Genomic DNA, 18,443 nt, shown 5'->3' on the forward strand with positions numbered 1-18,443 from the left:
TTTTTTTTTTTTTTTTTTGCCACAAGAAAAAAAACATCAAGAAATGATTAAATAAACAATATATACTAAAATATACATTGTTAACCTAAATACGTAATCCAACCTTTCATCTCGTTTTTTACCAATGCGTATAAAATAAATCAAACATACAAGACTACTTCTACCGTTCTACGCTGAGAAGTGTTCAAATAAGGAAATAAATCACAAAACGGTATATGGTGTCGGTAGGTCAATAGACGTATCACTTGACCATCTACATGAAAAAAGTCAAGATTGTCCATCGGCGACGAGAAAATGATTAATCTAACTTGTTGGCTTAGGTCCGATATTTTGTTATTAACTTAAATCAGTGAAATTTATCATTAGAAAACATTTACAAATATATATATATATATATATATATATATACATAAAAATGGTCAAACAAAATATTATGATCGAAATGTTTCATAATATTTTGTTTCTAATTTGATGCCAATTAAAGAAAATAGTGTTCGTTTGTACATAATACTAAAATTTGGTAAACAATTAATCGATCTGACAAAATCCGGTTTTACATAATCTACCTCTGCTAGACAGAACTATTCAATAACATAAATAGCCACAACTTTCAAATACAGATTCTCATAAAAAAAAGACAAACATGTATAAAATAGTTAATTAGCTGAAAAATCTTAAGCACAATCAAAAGTAAAACTGATCAAATAGATCCCAATCTGGGTTGTCAAATAACAAATCTGAATCAAACTCAGCACTTTCACTGCCAGATGACAATGGAGGAGGATAAGAACCTGATGGTGACGATAGATCTTCTTTAATCACGTGTTGACAATCTTGGTTATTACTGGCTATCTCATGGTACTGATCCATGGTTTGCTCTCTGATGCTCTCTTCTTCTTCATGTTCAACTGACAAAGAGAAACCACTTGAGTGGTGTTCCTTCTCCTGATCGAGATCTTTTCCGAACCGGATCATTTTGGCACTTTTCGAATCATCTAGGGGTCCTTGAACGGCAGTAAAAATAGCATCCAGATTATGATTAGTATTGCAAGTGTGTTGGCCAAAGTAAGTGGTTCGGTAAACGGGAGGATTGTCTTTGATCTTTTGTTCATGCTTTCTTGCTCCACAGTTATGATCTATGTTGTAAGAACATCTATAGTAGCTCCTGTAACATCATCATACACCAAATTAATTAGTACTGTATTGGTGGACACAAGAACAAAAAATATATATAGCTAGAGTATTATATCTAGTATTACCTTTGGTGAGCAGATTTTTTAATACACTTTTGGCCATATTTCCTCCAAAGATACCCATCATAGTAAATCGGATCCGGTGAATCGTCCCTCCAATTTGCACTTGAATTTGTACTTTCGATCTTCCTGTAAGCATGAGTATTATGAAAATATTAGCATAAAATCAACATATAATGTTGTAATTTCATTTCTAATTAACAAAATATATATATTAAATATTTATTGAAAATATAAATCATGTTTGATTCTTTAGGAGAAAAAACAAAAGAAAGCACTAAAAACAAACTTAAAAAAAATAAATCATACCTTTTCTTGGACGGGCTGCCCTGTGGTGGTGGAGGAGAAGAATCCCTTGAAGATAAATCAGAAAACTGTTCATCTTCGGATTTTGGTTTAACAGATAAGATTGAAATGGCATTGGAAAAGCAATCGACGATCGATTTAGCAAGATCATAACTAGAAACCGGTCCGCTCTCAACCATTTTGAAATGGTCGAGCCGCATCTTCAACCGCATGGCGCAGCTATGGCCATAAAGGATAGCTTGCACCGCCTTATCGTGTGGGGAGTTCATTTCCATTGAGTAGAGTGAACTTGTGTGTGTCTTTCTTCTCTCTTTTCTCTTCTTTTCTCTTCTTTTTTTTTCTTCTTCTCAAGTATCTTCTCTCTGCTATTAATTTTGCACGGATAGGGAGATCAGAATTTATAGGAACAAGTTGTACATACACGTTAGCAAATGACTTCACCAATTTGAGTTTATCAAATATATTTATACATACACTAGGGTTATATTAACAAGAAAATGAAAAACTATAATTTCGATTTAGGACATGTGCGCTCGGCTTCACCTATGGGTGTATATAGGAAAGATAGATTAGGTGTTGACCTTAGCATATGATCTGTCATGTATAGAAATAATTCATTTTATATACCTTTTCCCGCGGCTCGCTTAATTATATTGAATCTATTTTTAATTATTGCAGAAATTATCTGTTTTCTATTACACTAATCAATCTACGCGGTTGTCTTAATTATCACATAATTTTTCTTTTTAACGAAGTCTATTAGAATACTTAACAATTTTCCTTGTGCATATAAGACAGGAGGAATCTAACAGAAAAATGTGTTCCTACAAAAAGTCAGATAGATTAGAGAGATTTGTGAGCTAAACCCCAAAACGAATGCTCTTAAATTCATAAAGATAAATCGTACCAAAATAGTTTTTGTTTGTATTGCTTAACGTAACAAGTTTCAAAACTTAAATATGATCATTTTACTTGTTTTGAAGTGAAAACACTCCACTAAAATGTTGATCGTTCGTGGATGTCTTTAATGGTAAAATCTAAAGTTTCTAGTGAGTTTTGGTTCAAATTATAAATAGATTTTTTATGTTTAGACCAGACAAAAGCAAAGTTATTAGGTGCTAGATTCATATTGGAAAAGTAAGATCTGAAGAATTTTTCAACGTTTAAAGATAGAAATAATTGAGATGTAGCTGGCGAATGGCGACTAAATACACCAATGGAAACGGCATTAGTTTCGTCGGATACATCGACGTCATCCGCATGACGTAGTTTTATTGAAGGAGATGATTTCAGCAGACTGACGTGAGAACAAACACCAATGCTTATATATATTTATATACTAACAGCAACTAGTCAACTATGCTATGAGATTAATTTGTTTGGCTACTCGGTTATTTAATAATTGAGATATAGTAAAACTTGAATTTTATACAAAATTTCCTTATTAGACTGCTGTATTCAATTATTCATCCATGGTAAAAACTTACCGGATCAAACAATGACTGTACGTCCAATGAATCACGAAGTTTTAGAATGGTAAGTTCTTTTGCCCATCAATTACAACCCTATCTTCTTCTCCGGTTGAATAATGTCAACTGACATCTCCATGAAAGAATTATGTTTATTAACTTTGGAATAACGGCATGTGACTTTGATCTGATCTGTGAAACTCGTTGCCCACATGTATTTTGTTCTTGTTATTAGCAATTTGTTTTGTTGGAAATTGTTTAGGTATACTATATTGAGAAAGGGGTCACATATGTATAAGTTAAGCTAAGCTATGGGTCAAGTCACATTATTTTATGTATTGAGTAGATGTGAATGTGAGCATGACTTCCATGACAATAATGGAGAGAACATTTTATATAGTTATAGTAGTATTTATTAGCTAATTAAATGAACAAGTAGTTGGAACGTAGCTTCCATGTCTTCTTTATTCTCACGACGACTTCAACCAAATTTACCCATTTTGAATAATCCAACAGAACTTATCCTTATATTAACTTCTTATGGACTTTTAAATTCAAGATATTGATCTTTGGATTCTTGCTTCCAGCTTTTCATCAAATTGATATTTTTTTGACGTACGTATATTTCCTAGTAAGGACAAAAAAAAAACATCCATCGTGCATTGGTGCTTGCTCCCGATTTTACATATTTGGGTAGCCAGCTCATACATTCATTGCTAACACAATAATTAAGGCTTATCTACTAAACCTAATAGATTACCAACCCCAAGTTAGTTTTATTAAACACATTTATATGGGAGTATAAGACAATCTTTATTGCTTTAAGGACGTTCTATATAGAGAGAAAAGAAAAAACATATTAGCAACAACTTCAAGACAAGATACACAATCTATCGCTTTTTGATTGTATAGTTACGAATATAAAGTAGATAAAAGGGATTATAAACTGCTTGAGTTTTGTTATCGTGCACCAGTCGTTATTGATAGTCAATTTTGGCAAATGCAAAACTCAGGTTGATTGAACCCTAAACTAGGGAAAATTAGTGGACTACGGTTTACTTGAACAACCTTTCAATAGACTTGTAGAAAAACCACACGATCGAGTTGCCTTTTTCAACCACCTAATTTGGATGTTTTCTTATAATCTATCTTCTACAAGAAACAAAACTTCATTTATCAAGCTGGCGTCTGAATATTTCCAAACTAAAAAGTATAGTTCTATTTAGTCAATTTAGTTAGAATCTGATGATTTAAAACTTAAGTCATAATGTGTTCAAATATTACATAACCTTTACGTTAGAAAAAAAAACTCGGCTGTCATATTAAAAAAATACGGTTTCATAATCAAAATACTTAAGGGAAAAATTAAAAAAAAAAAATCAGATATCATTTTTATTTTTTTGAAAGAATGTAAAACAATTACATTTAACCCAAAAAAACAACACTACTGTTTTACAAAAAAAATGCATCATAAAAGGCCTAAGTTTCGAGATATTTTTATTTTCCTATTAGCCAAAATGGAACTAGGCACACGGGTATTCTCATTTTGGCAATCATAATGGATTTAATAATACGGATTTGGAACCGGATATGATTTTTATCAAAGCATAAAAGAGGAATATACTAGTTATCTAATCTATTCAAAATTTAACAAATAATTCTAGTTTTTTTTTCTTGACAGCAGCAAATAATGTAAGTTAAAGATACATCACTACGAAAAAAATTTGTTATCTTTCGCAGTGATATGAATATGATATTGGATATTTGTTCTTTTTTCTCGGTTGAGTATTTTAGTTTTTAAATTTATTTTGATGACGTTGAAACAATTGTGATGGGACGGATTGGCCTATAAATTACAGTAGTTTTGACTAGATCCTTGGGGAATTATAGGTCAAAGTCCTCCAACTTTTTGGTAATCAAGAAAAAAGAGTTCCATGCCAAATGTGGGAATTGCCAGCTCCATAAACCAAAGTAGCAAGACATATTAACATAATGATTTTTCTTATATGGGCTGGAAAGGATAGGTGTCACATTACACATGGAAATAAGTAAAAGCCCAACCGAAGATAAGAGTTGGTCATTGTTTTGTTTTTATAACAAAGAATAATAACTCGTAGTATACATACTTTGTCAAAGAAGACATAGGCATCGAACACTCTGATCAGTCCATTCCGATATAGTGTTTTTATCTTATTTTTGATTTGTGAATCAACTGTTTCGACCGATCACTTCCAATAATCTGACCCAGTTTGAATTACCTCTTGATAGTTTCTCTTCTAATCCTTTGACTATTCCATCTTGATGTAACAATCGTCTCTTCACATAATGAAGGATCTTTCCAAATTCCTTTGTTGACATTTCACAACCCTATCCTAAGCACTTTTCGTGAGGTAAAAAACCTACAGGCTACACGTAGGTAAACTAAATAACAGAGTGGACGAGATTTTGGGATAAAATAAATGTGACAAATCTCAATCATAAAAATGTATTTTAACAAGGATAAAATTTCTAGTCAGACATTCCATTTGAAACCTCCTTTCTCGAAAAAGTACCAATAATGTTAGGCAAGGGGTCGATATGATGTCATTTTCAGTGGGAATTGATTTAAGAGCATGGCCACATGCTACTATAATCATATCTTTTTAAGAGTGAAATAATGAAGAAAATAAAATTGATGGGTCCAAGTTTCATGTGACTTGAGAATTGAGATTAGAAGAAGATATAAATGTTGAAGGTGATAATTTTATTAAGACATGTAAGACTCAATATATATACAAAGTAGTGGAGGTGAAGCCTACTAAACTTAATAGCAATAAAGACTAATGATACAAAATACGTAATTACAGGGAATTAGTAATCACAGTTAAGAGGAGATATCTTATGTACATATTTAGCTTATATGCCCCTCAAGATGGAGGATTCTTGGAGACACCAATCTTGGAGCAGTCATGATGAAAACGTGATCGGGAGAGTGGTTTGGTAATTGTATCGGCGAGCTGATCATGAGTTGAAACATGTGCAACACGCAACATACCCGACTGAACCTGATTTCGAACAAAGTGATAATCTAAAGCAATATGCTTCATGCGTGAATGGAAAACCGGGTTGGCACATAAATAAGTGGCACCAACATTATCACAATAAATGACAGGAGTCAAGTGGAGATCAACCTTAAGTTCAGTGAGGAGAGAACACAACCATCGAACTTCGGCAGCAGTGTTTGCAACAGCACGGTACTCCGCTTCGGTAGAGGAGCGAGCAACCCCATGTTACTTCTTTGAGGACCAACTGATTGGATTCTTTCCAAGATAAGTAATATAGCCATTAGTTGAAACATAATCATCAGTATCACCAGCCCAGTCAGCATCAGAGAAAGCATGGAGGACAAGAGGAGAGTTCTTATAAAGAGTAATGTCATGCGTTGTTGTACCCGCAAGATAGCGTAAGACCCTTTTCGCAGCTATCCAGTGTTCCTTAGTAGGCTTGTGCATGAACTGAGACAGCCGATTAACCGCAAAGGTTAAGTCTGGACGGGTGAAAGCTAAGTATTGTAGACTTCCAACTAAGGAGCGGTATGTAGCTGGTTCGGCCAAGGGAATACCATGACGAGTAAGCTTGGGACTGGTTTGCATTGGAGTCAAGACCGGTTTGCAATCTGTCATGTTATACTTGTGAAGCATATCCATTATATTTTTCCTTTGCATAAGATGAATACCCATTGGTGAACGAGTGACTTCGACGCCAAGGAAAAAATGCAAATCAGTGGGATCTTTAATGGAGAATCTCTCGGCCAGACAATGCAAGAACTGAGCAACAGAATCATTGTTATTTCCAGTAACAATGATATCATCAACATACACCAGAACATAAGTGATAGTATCGCCCATGTGATAAATGAACAGCGAAGTATCAGCGAGAGAGGAAACAAAACCAAGGTGAAGGAGATAGTGTTTGAGAGATGTATACCAGGCGCGGGGGGCTTGTTTCAAGCCATAGATAGGCTTGCGCAGGCGACATACAAAGTGTGGACGGTCTTGATCAACAAACCCTTGAGGTTGGGCCATGTAAATTACCTCTGTCAAATCTCCTTGTAGAAACGCATTATTCACGTCAAGTTGCTTAATTGGCCAAGACTTCTTTGTGGCAATATCCAAAACAAGGCGGATTGTCGTTGTCTTGATGACAGGACTAAAGGTTTCTGCATAATCAAGCCCATATTGCTGTGTGTAGCCTTTTGCAACCAAGCGTGCCTTATATCGATCAAGGACCCCATTGGAGAGATATTTTGTTGTGAAAATCCAGCGACACCCAACTAAATTCTGATGTTGTTCCGGTGGAACTAAATCCCAAGTGTGATTGGCGATTTGAGCATTATATTCAGTTGAGCAAGCTCGCCGCCAATTCTCGTCCTTCATCGCCTGTGTAATCGTCGAGGGCTCGCGAACGGGGGACGTAGGACCTGAAACAGAGAATGATTGTTTTTCTTTTGGTTTACGGATGTTGTTTTTGGCCCTGGTTTGCATTTTGTGGACATTCTGGTTCGGTGGTAAAATTGGTTGTTCGGCTGGTTGAGTTTCGGTCTGGTGGTTTGTAACGGAGGTTGAAGAATGAGCTTGGTGTGGATTAGGGTTGTGCGATAGTGACTCTGTCTCAGTTGTGGGTTGCAACCGATTTTGGACTTGAGCAGTGGGCTCAGATGTTATTGGGCTTGTCTGAGTCACGGGCCTTGACTCATTTTCTAAAAGAGCAGTGGGCTCAGATTGTTGAGGAATAGAAGAAATCGATGGATTAAGAGACGAAGAAGACAATACTTGTGTAGTTGCAGAGATCGAAGGAGGGTGAAGAACCGAGCTTGGGGGTCTTGAGAGAGGTGCCGAACTAGAATGTTGAAGTGGAATGGATGTTACAGAAGGCGGCAGTGAAGGATTCATATCATCGATAGGAGTCGTCGGCGCAACCGCTTGAAAGGGGTATCGGGTCTCGTCAAATTGAATGTGCCTAGATGTGTAGATTCGCCCAGTGGGTATATGAAGGCAATGATAGGCACTTTGTGTCGATGAATAGCCAAGGAAGACACAACAGAGGGAGCGATCATCTAACTTGTGAGTCGCGTATGGTCGCAACCATGGAAAACACAAACATCCAAAAACACGAAGTTTCTGATAGTTGGGTTGGTGACCGAAGAGTTTCTGGAACGGAGAGAACATTGAGAGGACTGTCGTTGGCATTCGATTGATCAAGTATACAGCTGTTGCAATGGCATAGGGCCAGTAACTTTTCGGAACCGAGGCTGTGGTCAGAAGCATGAGACCCGTTTCGACAATGTGTCGATATTTCCTTTCAGAGAGACCATTATGCTCAGGAGTGTGTGGTGGTGAGGTGAGATGAGAAATACCACTGGCTGCAAGCAAGTCACGAAGCACTAAGAACTCTCCACCGTTATCTGAAAATAGAGTACCAATACGAGTTTGAAATAGATTTTCTGCAAGAGATTTGAATGTTATGAAAGTGTGTTTAACATCAGATTTTCGTTTTAAAGGAAACAGCCATGTATAACGGGTAAAATGATCAACCAAGACAATGTAATATTTGTAGTTATCAATGGATAAGATGGGTGATGTCCATACATCAGTAAAGACATATTCAAGAGGTCTGGTAGAGATTATTGAGGAATTTGTGAAAGGAAGCTTATGGCTTTTATTAAGAAAACAGTCAGAACAAGAAACTTGTTCTTTATTTGAAGCTGAAACTGGAATAGAAAAAGCAGAAACAATGGAATTTAAGATAGCAGTAGACGGATGACCCAATCGAGAGTGCCAGGTGGAGAGAGTAGTTTTCGGACCAGATGCAGACAGGAGAGCCATGGCTTGCAGTTGTGACACCGGCCACTCGTAGAGATCATTTCTAGTTCGTCCTTGGATTAAGAGGACCCCCGTGCTGAGATCCTTCACCTGAAAGAAGGCCGGGAAAAAGTGAACAGAGACACCATTAGCGTTGCAAAGTCGATATACAGAGATTAAATTCTTTCGAATATGGGGAACACATAATACATCCTTTAGTGTTAATGAGCGAGAGGTAGAGGGAAGAGATACAAAACCAGTGTGTGAGATGGATAAGTTGGAGCCATCGACGAGCATCACATCATCTCCACCATTATACGGCTGAGGTTGAACCATATTAGCGAGATCCAATGTGATATGATGGGTCGCACCGGTGTCAAGTAGCCATTGATCCAGCGATTATGGTGCATTGGTAACAAGATTTGCACGAGGCTGCCAAGAACGAAATGGAGTGGAGGAGCCAGGTTGAGACACGGCATGGACCGCTTGCAGCTGAGGACAACGCCTCGCACTATGACCTTGCACATAGCAAAATTGACATTTGCCTAGGTAGGGTTTGACACCTCTGTTGTCGGAGTGACCAGGAGACTGTTGGGGAGGCCAGTTGGTACCATCATGACGAGAACCAAACGATGAGCGAGAGCCTGTTTTTGTGTTGCCATAGGAGTTGTTGGCAAAGGATGACTTATTGTTGCGTTGTTGAATGTTGTTGGCGGAGATCGGAGAAACAGAGTGTTGGGCCGTGGTGGAGACAACACTGAGTAACTTGGCTTCTTGATTGAGGAGGCGTTCATGAACTTCAGTCAGAGAGGGAGGTGTGTCTTTCCCTTCAATCTGATCGACCACCGTTTTGTAGTCTTCCGGGAGACCATCAAGGATGAGTTCGATGGCATCTTCATGATCGTACGACTTACCAAGAATCGCAAGTTGATCAAGGCGGTTGGTGATGCCCTGAACATATTCATCAATGGATTTTGGCCCCTTGGTAAAGTTTTTGAGTTGAGTCTTCAGTTGTTTGATGTGCCCACGACTGGGTTTCGCATAGGTGGAGGCAAGCTTGGTCCAGATCTGGGACGCGGTGGTGGTGCGGGAGACAAGGGGTTGAAGGGTGACCGTAATTGTGCCAATCAAGGCACTGTAGATGAGATTGTCCTGACGACTCCATTTGACGAAGGTAGGATTTGGCTGTCCAGCGGTGGTAGCAGCAGGGACAGTAGCAGCAGCATCAAGGTGACCGGAGAGGCCATGACCGTCAAGAAACGAATGGACTTGAAGGCTCCACATGAGGTAGTTGGAGCTGGTAAGACGAATAACATGAGACATGTTAATGTTGAGAACTGATTCGGTATTGAGAGGAACAGTTTCAGGATTGACAGCAGCCATTGATGAAGAGGAGAGAAAAACAAACAAGGAAGAAGATAAACGTTAAAGAGAAAAAAAAAAAAATTGTTTTTGTTTGTAGGAGCGAGAGCTCTGATACCATATAAATGTTGAAGGTGATAATTTTATTAAGACATGTAAGACTCTATATATATACAAAGTAGTGGAGGTGAAGCCTACTAAACCTAATAGCAATAAAGACTAATGATACAAAATACGTAATTACAGGGAATTAGAAATCACAGTGAAGAGGAGATATCTTATGTACATATTTAGCTTATAGAAGAAAGTCCGCAAGAATGATCCCAGCAAAAAAAAAAAAATGGAATGGTATGGGTGAATCAAACTTTATTGTAAAAGGGATGCCTAAAAGATGCTGAGCTGACACAAATCCATGCACCATGTTTCTCTTTCTATTAGGTTTCCGATTTTTCTCAGATCTTGTTCCAAAAAAATAAAAGATATTTATACCTTTATTAAGTTTGGGTGATTATCATATTCAAATCCTTTATATATATGGAAATTGGAATAAGAGAAATTACCAAAGTCAACTGAATCCACTTTTAAAGTTGGTTTCGGCAATTTTTTTTTATCAACAACATCGGTCTTGGTTGAAATCAAATTTACGCATCTTTTTCTTCTTCTTATGAATCCCACGGGCCAAAATTGACGCATGTTCTTAATTATTATTGTTTTTTTCTATAACCATATCGGTCGGCTTGCCATTATGAATACCTTCCTTTTTTAAAAAACTGATATATTCTAGAGTTTGATCGAATACATGCAATATTACAAAAGAAAAGAAAAAATATATGTTTGGTTATTTTTAGTTTTCGTGGGTACGGCTTGTTGTAGGACATCTCAAATGAGACTTAAAAATTAAGACTTAAGAGTACTTGACGGAATCATTTCTCGACATCACCATAAAATAAATCAAAACACCTCCGTGACCAATATTTATGTCGCCATTAAATCTTTAATATGTTTCCAAATAAAAATAACAATACATGGCCATAGAGAACGATTGAACCAACCTATTCACGCGCTAATTTTTTTGTCATTATCGATGAGAGACGTTAAGTGGTTATTAACGGTATACAGACTGTATCATTTTAATTTCTTACTAATGGGAGATTATTCGGTTGGGAAAATCAAAAGTTTTTTTAATAAAAGGAAAAATACGATTCCTTGGTAACCTCAAACGAGAAACTAACCTCGCTAACGAATATTAGTGTTAATAAAATAAGTTGCTTCTCGAAAGGTTGGATAAGGCCTCACGAGCGGTTTATTTGGGGGAGTACCGCTGAGAAGAAGAAACAATATTTGGTGGCTTGGCAACGCCTTTGTTTACGTAAGAACAAAGGCGGGTTGGGGATTAAGTCTTCTAAAGTGATGAATAAAGCGCTGATAGCTAAGATTGGATGACGGATGTTACATGATTCAGTCAGTTTGTGGTTACGTGTGTTGCGGAGTAAGTATAAGGTTGGGGAGTTTAGAGATAATTCTTGGACTTGGGTGAAAAGTACATGGTCTTCTACGTGGAGAAGTGTAGGAACGGGTCTGCGGGATGTTGTGTTTCCGAGTCTAAGATGGGTGATGGGAGACGGTAGTAGTATAAAATTTTGGAAGGATTGCTGGTTGGATACAGAGCCACTGTTGAGTGTGGCTTCCCGAGACTTACCAGCCGATTGGGAGGATTTACTGGTGAAGGATTATTGGATGGAGGGTGTCGGATGGGACTTGGCTAGGATCGCACCTTTTGTTCCCCCGATAGATGTGCTACGCCTGGCTGCAGTGGTGGTTGATTCTGTCACTGGAGCGAAAGATAGAGTGGCCTGGAGTGCGAGTCAGGACGGACGTTTCACTGTAAGCTCAACTTATTTCTTTTTAACTCGCAGTCAGGACCCTCACTTAAGTATGGAGTGCTTCTTTGGTCGGTTGTGGAGAGCAGTTATCCCAGAGAGGGTTAAGGTTTTCTTCTGGTTGGTTGCAAATCAGGTCCTTATGACTAATGCTGAAAGATTCATGCCGCATCTGAGCGACTCTGGGATTTTTCAAGTGTGTAAGGGTGGGGAGGAGACCATTCTTCATGTGCTAAGAGATTTTCCGGCGATGTTGGGTTTGTGGAGACGAATTGTAGTACCTGAGAGGTGTGCTCTGTTCTTTCACCAAACCTTATTGGAGTGGATCTACACAAATTTTGGCGACATATCAGTACATTTTGCAGTGCCCTGGGCTACTGTTTTTGGGATGGCAACGAGGTGGGGGTGGAAATGGCGATGTCAGAATGTATTTGGGGAGACCAGAAAGTGTCGGGATCAGGTTCGTTTTGTTAAGGATGTAGCGAAGGAAGTGGTTCACGCTCAGTCTTTAGCGAGGCTGGGGAGACATCCTGGAGATCGGGTGGTGCAGAACATTGCTTGGACACGTCCGCAAGGTGACTGGGTCAAACTCAATACTGATGGTGCCTCTCGGGGTAATCTTGGCTTCGCTACAGCTGGGGGTCTTGAGAGATAAGGACGGGGGTTGGATTGGAGGATTCGTCTTTAATATTGGTGTTTGTTCTGCTTCATTGGCGGAGTTATGGGCATATATTACGGGTTGGTTATTGCTTGGGAACGCAGAGTTACTCGGTTGGAACTGGAGGTAGATTCGGAATTGGTGGTCGGTTTTCTCAAGACATGGATTTGTGATACACATCCCTTGTCATTCCTAGTGCATTTGTGCTATGGCTTACTTTCGAAGGACTAGACAGTCCGAGTTTCTCATGTGTATAGGGAGGCTAATCGGCTTGCTGACGGTTTGGCGAACTATGCTTTCTCTCAGCCGTTAGGGCTGCAATTATTGGAGGTTGTCCATCTTCTGTTGTTTCGATTTGTATAGAGGATGTTAGTGGGATTGCGTTCCTCATTCTGTTCGTTTGTAACTTTGAGTTTCTATTTCAATAAAATCTAGGAGGCTTGCCTCCTTGTTCACACCAAAAAAAAAATAAGTTGCTTCTGTGAAAAAAAATATATATTGTCGCACGTCACTGTGAAACTCAAAGTACTACCGAATAAATCCAAGAATATGTCATGTGTGACTACGATTAATGCATTTCCAATTGGCATGCCAATTTGGTATAGATAAGATATATAAGATATTTAGAGAAGTAATTTTGTTTTATAATATAAGATATTTCCAATTTTCTATGCAACTTTTAGATTAATTTTATATTTATATTATACAGTTTTATTTTGGTTAAACTTATTAAAATTTCCTTAAAAAAAACTATTTCTTAATATGTGTTTTAACTAAAACATCCGTTGACAAAAGAAAAAACTAAAACATTCTATATTTTAAAACGGAGAGAGTAATATATTAATATGAAAATATATAAAGAATAAAGTAATTGAAATAGCTGGATAAATTATACAAAACATTTGTATTATTTTTATTTATGATAAATATTAAATTTCAACTATAATTAGACTCTAGTGATACGATTTATTTATATTTTGAACATTATCGTTCGTGATATTTTTTATGATACTTTTAACGGCGTTAACAATACCAATTGAACTTATAGAATGTAACATAATTAACTATACCAAGATGGTCTCAAAACCAAAAGAAAAGGTGGAAGTTATATATAGATATATATAGAGAAATATCCTAAAATAACACTATAACAAGTTTTATGGACAATTATAGCATATATTCCATAAATTTCCAAAAATAGCACTATTTAACACATTAAAATATTTAAAATAAATTTTTAAAATTTTGTTTTTTTGGTATGGGTTCTCAATTTCACATTTACGTTATAGTTTTGAAGGGTAGGATTTAGTATTTTGAATTTAAAATTTAATTTTAAAAGATTAATTGGTGCTATTTTGGAATTTTAGAGATATTGTGCTAAATTTGAAAAAAAAAACTTATTTTGGTGTTATTTTTGAAAATCTCTCTTATATATACCACTACTATTTTATCAATACATATATATATATATTTGCATTAAAAAAAATTCATATATCGTACTTGAGTTCGCGTGGTACGCCCTAGCTAGCTAATGCGACTATGCATCACACAGCTATACAAGTTATTATCTTTCGGTGAATGAGAACACACACATCCAAACCTACTTAACGTCAAAAACTACTCAGAACCTAAAAATTCGGACTAGAAATTCGAAATACAAATTATAACCTGACAAAACATGCAAGTTGTCAAAAACAAACGAAAGCCATACAAAGAAAAATATGTTTAAATTCAGAGACAAAGAGTCATATAGGTAATGTCAGAAGCAGACAGAAAATTGTACATTGAAATCAAGCACAGCAAAAAAAGCATTATTGTTCACACACATGTGTACAGACACACACACGTGTGCATTCACACACGTACATCTTCACATGTGAGCACATACATAGGAATCTCCACCTCTATATAAGAAATGCTTCAACATAAGTAAGTGAAGCTAAAGTAATAAAAGTAATTAACGAAGTAAGGAAATGGCAACTTCAGGGTTTAAGCATTTGGTGGTTGTGAAGTTTAAGGAAGATACAAAGGTTGATGAGATCTTGAAGGGCTTGGAGAACCTTGTCTCTCAGATCGATACTGTCAAATCTTTTGAATGGTTCGTCATTTGTTTTTATTTTTATTTTTTCAATAATTTATTTGGATCTCTGTGTTAAGTAATGAACCGTACGATTTGATTATTAATTAGGGGAGAAGATAAAGAGAGTCACGAGATGCTTAGACAAGGATTCACACACGCATTCTCGATGACCTTTGAGAACAAAGATGGTTACGTTGCATTCACGAGCCATCCTCTTCACGTTGAATTCTCAGCCGCTTTCACTGCCGTCATCGACAAGATCGTGCTTTTGGATTTCCCGGTGGCCGCCGTCAAATCTTCCGTTGTTGTAGCACCGTGAATCTTGTGATGATCATATCGAACGTTGTTTCTTAATGTAAACGAGGTTTGAGTTGTTTGGGTTATGTATGTTTCAGTATGATTTGTTTTGTTTACGATATGCGATGTTAAAGCATCTGGTTTGGATAGAACTTGGAAATTCTGAAATAACTGAACCGTGAATACTACTACAAGAACATCAAGAAAACAGTAAACTGAGCTTTATTAAGACTTTCTCAAACAACTATATTACAAGTTTGTTTGATCAGTTTTATGCAACAGCACAACAGCTGGTTTGCCACTGACACAATCCTAATCTACCCAACCTTACCTGCACAGCAACAGCTATGCTCTTTCTTTATTCACTCACCAATGAAACCCTCAAGCAATATTGTTCTTCTTGCTTAGATCTAAACACACACACTTTTCTCTCTATAAAAGTGGTAACCGAACAAGGATGTGAGCTGCTTCTCTTTTATATGCAGCAACAATCTTCACATACTCTTCTTTATCCAGCAAATCATCCTATGCACCGTGTCCTTCAAGAACCTCTCTTTGTCCAATGAGTCATAGGAGAACCCTCATCATTATGTTGACTTCAACACTCCACATGTTTGTAGCTTCCAACGGACACCTGTTAGGCTGACACCTTTTTCGCACATGCTCAGCATCTCCACGCTTGATGCACCGCACTGTCTTCAAGGTGTTGTGCTGGCAAAGAAACCTTGACACTTTCCCGCTTCGTCTGAAGTCCTTCAGGTACATTCTGCGATAGCTTGTAACTCGTACAGATCCTCTGTTTCTTCAATCTCCCCCTTTTTATCTGAGTGTGTGCCTCAAGCTTCCTGTAATAAGTTAGTGTGCAGAACAAAGAGACAAAGGAAAAACTAAACCAAGAAGCATTAAGATAATGGAAATACTTCAGAGCAACAAAAGGTTCAAAGATTCAGTACATAGGCGAGTAGAACTAAAAAGAGAAACGTTCTGCAATTGTAGATGCAATACATAACCGTTATAGAGTTTCAGACTAAAAACAATCACTAAGTCAAACTCCTACTTATATTACTCCCCCTACATACGAGCATACACTAACTTCTTCAGCCACTCTCGGTCTCATCACAGTCTTCCTCATCTTCTGGATCACCCTCACCCTCAGAATATGCGATATCAAGGTAATCTCCCCCTGCTTGAGTGCACAGACTCATATAAAAACTAAGGAGAAATCAGCAAGGAGAGTAGATGAGAAGAGAGACTTACCTGCAAGACGCTCCATCACGAGTTTGGTGAAGTCATGCAGGTGACGAATATCCGACAGAAGTGTGAGTGGGGCCTGAGAGGACATAAGCTCCTTTGGTTCAATCTTGAACTTAGCCGGTGCAGCAGAGGTAACATCACCAGGGAGAGCAGGAACAATTCGTTGGAAACGCAGAAGCTGATCGATGAGATTGGGAAGGATGAGACGAACATTGGAAGAGGCATTCACAACGACAGAGCTACAAGCACAGATTTCATCAAAGATCAACTTCCCAAAGTAAAACTTATGACCTTTGAGAATCATGAACAGAAGTGTAGACCGTTCAGCGGACATAGAGCTTGGGTTCTTGGTTGGTATCCAGTTCTGACAGCAAATCTTCTGAAGCATGGCCACAGTATCTCCCATCTCGTTTTTGCTGCGAAGATCCCAAGCACGAATCCGACCATCAGTGAGGAGAGTGACAATGTCATCAAGGCTGTCAGGAACTTGGATATGGATCCACGAACAAATACCTTGAGAGTGTCAATCCCTTCTATTTCAGCTTCAGCCAGATTCGCATAGAACTCCTTCACAATATTACCAACGAACGAGTCAACTTCAGTAACCGTGGGCAGGAGACCAAAATCAGACAAGATTTTGTAAGCGTCACCACCGTGTGGAGCATCCGGAGCAAGAAACCCCATTTCATTGAATAAGCGATCCGAGATTGTCTGAAAGCGACGCATCGAGACTTCAGAGATGAACTAAGATGATTAGGAGTTGGAGGATGGGAGTTTCAATTCAGGGTAGTTGCGATCACGAGTGGCAGTGAGGCGACGGTTGGCAACATAACGAGAGAGAAACGTCGGTAGAGGAACTTCAGGAACATCCTCTGTAGTAAAATTAGACTTGGGTTAAGTCGAAACGTCAGTGACATCTTCAAGATCATCACGAAGAGATGGGCGAGTGGAACCACGACGAGGCAAATGACGAGTGGGAGCTGACGGAGGTTTAGTCTTCCCCTTGGAACCGGAGGCACGTGAGCATGAGCGTTTGGATGGAGGAAGAGTAGGAGGTTGACACTTGGTCTTCTTAGAACGAGAGACTCCAGGTTCGGTTTTTGGAACGACCAAATCTGCTGAACGAGGAACAGGAGCAGCAGATGAATTGTCAGCAGACGGAGTGAGATCTTCAGCACCGAGATCCGTGGAAGGATTGTAGTGGTCCATAGTCAATTAAAGGCGAGATCTGGGTGTGAAGAAGGTTTTAAGACCAAACGTGAGATGTGGATTGCAAAGAGACAAGAGCGGCACAAGGAGAAATGAATTAGGGTTAGGGCATTCTCCAATATATATAGTGACTTGAGACACTTAACATACAGGTGAGATTCATTCATGGGCCTAAAAAAAATTTCAAGACAAACCGACAGGTGCGGCCTAGACAGCACACCGAAACCCAACAAAGAACAAGTGCTTATACACAACCTTTAATGAAAAAGAACCACATTTTTTCCTATCAGTGTTTAACATGAAGAATTGTGATAACAAGGAATGTGAAAGCACATCAAAGTATCCTCAGACAAAACAAGTTTTTTTCTTTGTTTTTTTTTTATTGAGATTATATATATGCATAGATATGATAAACTTCTGAAATCCAAAAAGAAAAAAAATACCACATATGTACAAGAGGATGAGGATACCACGGCTGAGTACTATGTCTGAGGTCAGAGAGACAGATTCCCAAGTAGAGGGTCACACAGCTGTCTTCGAAATTAGTGGAGGAAAATAGCAGCTGTTTAGCTCAAAGAGATTTCAATAACATACTCAATGATCTTAATAGACTAGGCTACACTCATCATACTCAACCAGAACTACTCCTCATGATGTGAAGCCAAATTCATAGCGAGGGGGGTTGATGGAAAGGTGTAATAAAGAATAGACTAGGAGACTGATATACATGATTGTTCTATTTTTTTTTAAATAGAAATCAAACAAGAAGAGAGAAAGAACATCAACCCCTTTCCTGCCGACTCATACTCTTTTGAGTTTTTTTTTTTTTTTTTTT

General features: G+C 37.9%; 3 protein-coding genes across 3 annotated transcripts; 1 reads left to right on the plus strand and 2 right to left on the minus strand.

Annotated features, from left to right (window-relative positions):
- Positions 539-2,126, minus strand: LOC104736269 (probable WRKY transcription factor 38). Its single transcript, XM_010456223.2, has 3 exons — positions 1,563-2,126; positions 1,260-1,382; positions 539-1,165 (listed from the first exon to the last, which is right to left on the minus strand). Exons 1-3 carry the CDS (start codon positions 1,832-1,834, stop codon positions 685-687), a joined length of 876 nt encoding a protein of 291 aa, XP_010454525.1. The 5' UTR covers positions 1,835-2,126; the 3' UTR covers positions 539-684.
- LOC104738104 lies at positions 9,268-10,251 on the minus strand. Its single transcript, XM_010458335.1, has one exon. It carries the CDS (start codon positions 10,249-10,251, stop codon positions 9,268-9,270), a length of 984 nt encoding a protein of 327 aa, XP_010456637.1.
- On the plus strand, positions 14,691-15,316 carry LOC104736270 (stress-response A/B barrel domain-containing protein At5g22580). Its single transcript, XM_010456224.1, has 2 exons — positions 14,691-14,866; positions 14,957-15,316. The coding sequence occupies exons 1-2, from the start codon at positions 14,742-14,744 to the stop codon at positions 15,165-15,167; spliced, it is 336 nt and encodes a 111-aa protein (XP_010454526.1). The 5' UTR covers positions 14,691-14,741; the 3' UTR covers positions 15,168-15,316.

This window comes from Camelina sativa, chromosome 13 (genome assembly GCF_000633955.1).
Source record: "Camelina sativa cultivar DH55 chromosome 13, Cs, whole genome shotgun sequence".
NCBI lineage: Eukaryota > Viridiplantae > Streptophyta > Magnoliopsida > Brassicales > Brassicaceae > Camelina > Camelina sativa.

Bases quoted from the DNA above. Each gene is read 5' to 3' on its own strand.
- LOC104738104 (XM_010458335.1), bottom strand. From the start codon at position 10,251: ATGGCTGCTGTCAATCCTGAAACTGTTCCTCTCAATACCGAATCAGTT.
- LOC104736269 (XM_010456223.2), bottom strand. From the start codon at position 1,834: ATGGAAATGAACTCCCCACACGATAAGGCGGTGCAAGCTATCCTTTAT. The intron at 1,383-1,562 runs GTATGATTTATT...TCATGCTTACAG, and splicing joins GGCAGCCCGTCCAAGAAAAG to GAAGATCGAAAGTACAAATT. The intron at 1,166-1,259 runs GTAATACTAGAT...ATGATGTTACAG, and splicing joins AAAAAATCTGCTCACCAAAG to GAGCTACTATAGATGTTCTT.
- LOC104736270 (XM_010456224.1), top strand. From the start codon at position 14,742: ATGGCAACTTCAGGGTTTAAGCATTTGGTGGTTGTGAAGTTTAAGGAA. The intron at 14,867-14,956 runs GTTCGTCATTTG...ATTATTAATTAG, and splicing joins ACTGTCAAATCTTTTGAATG to GGGAGAAGATAAAGAGAGTC.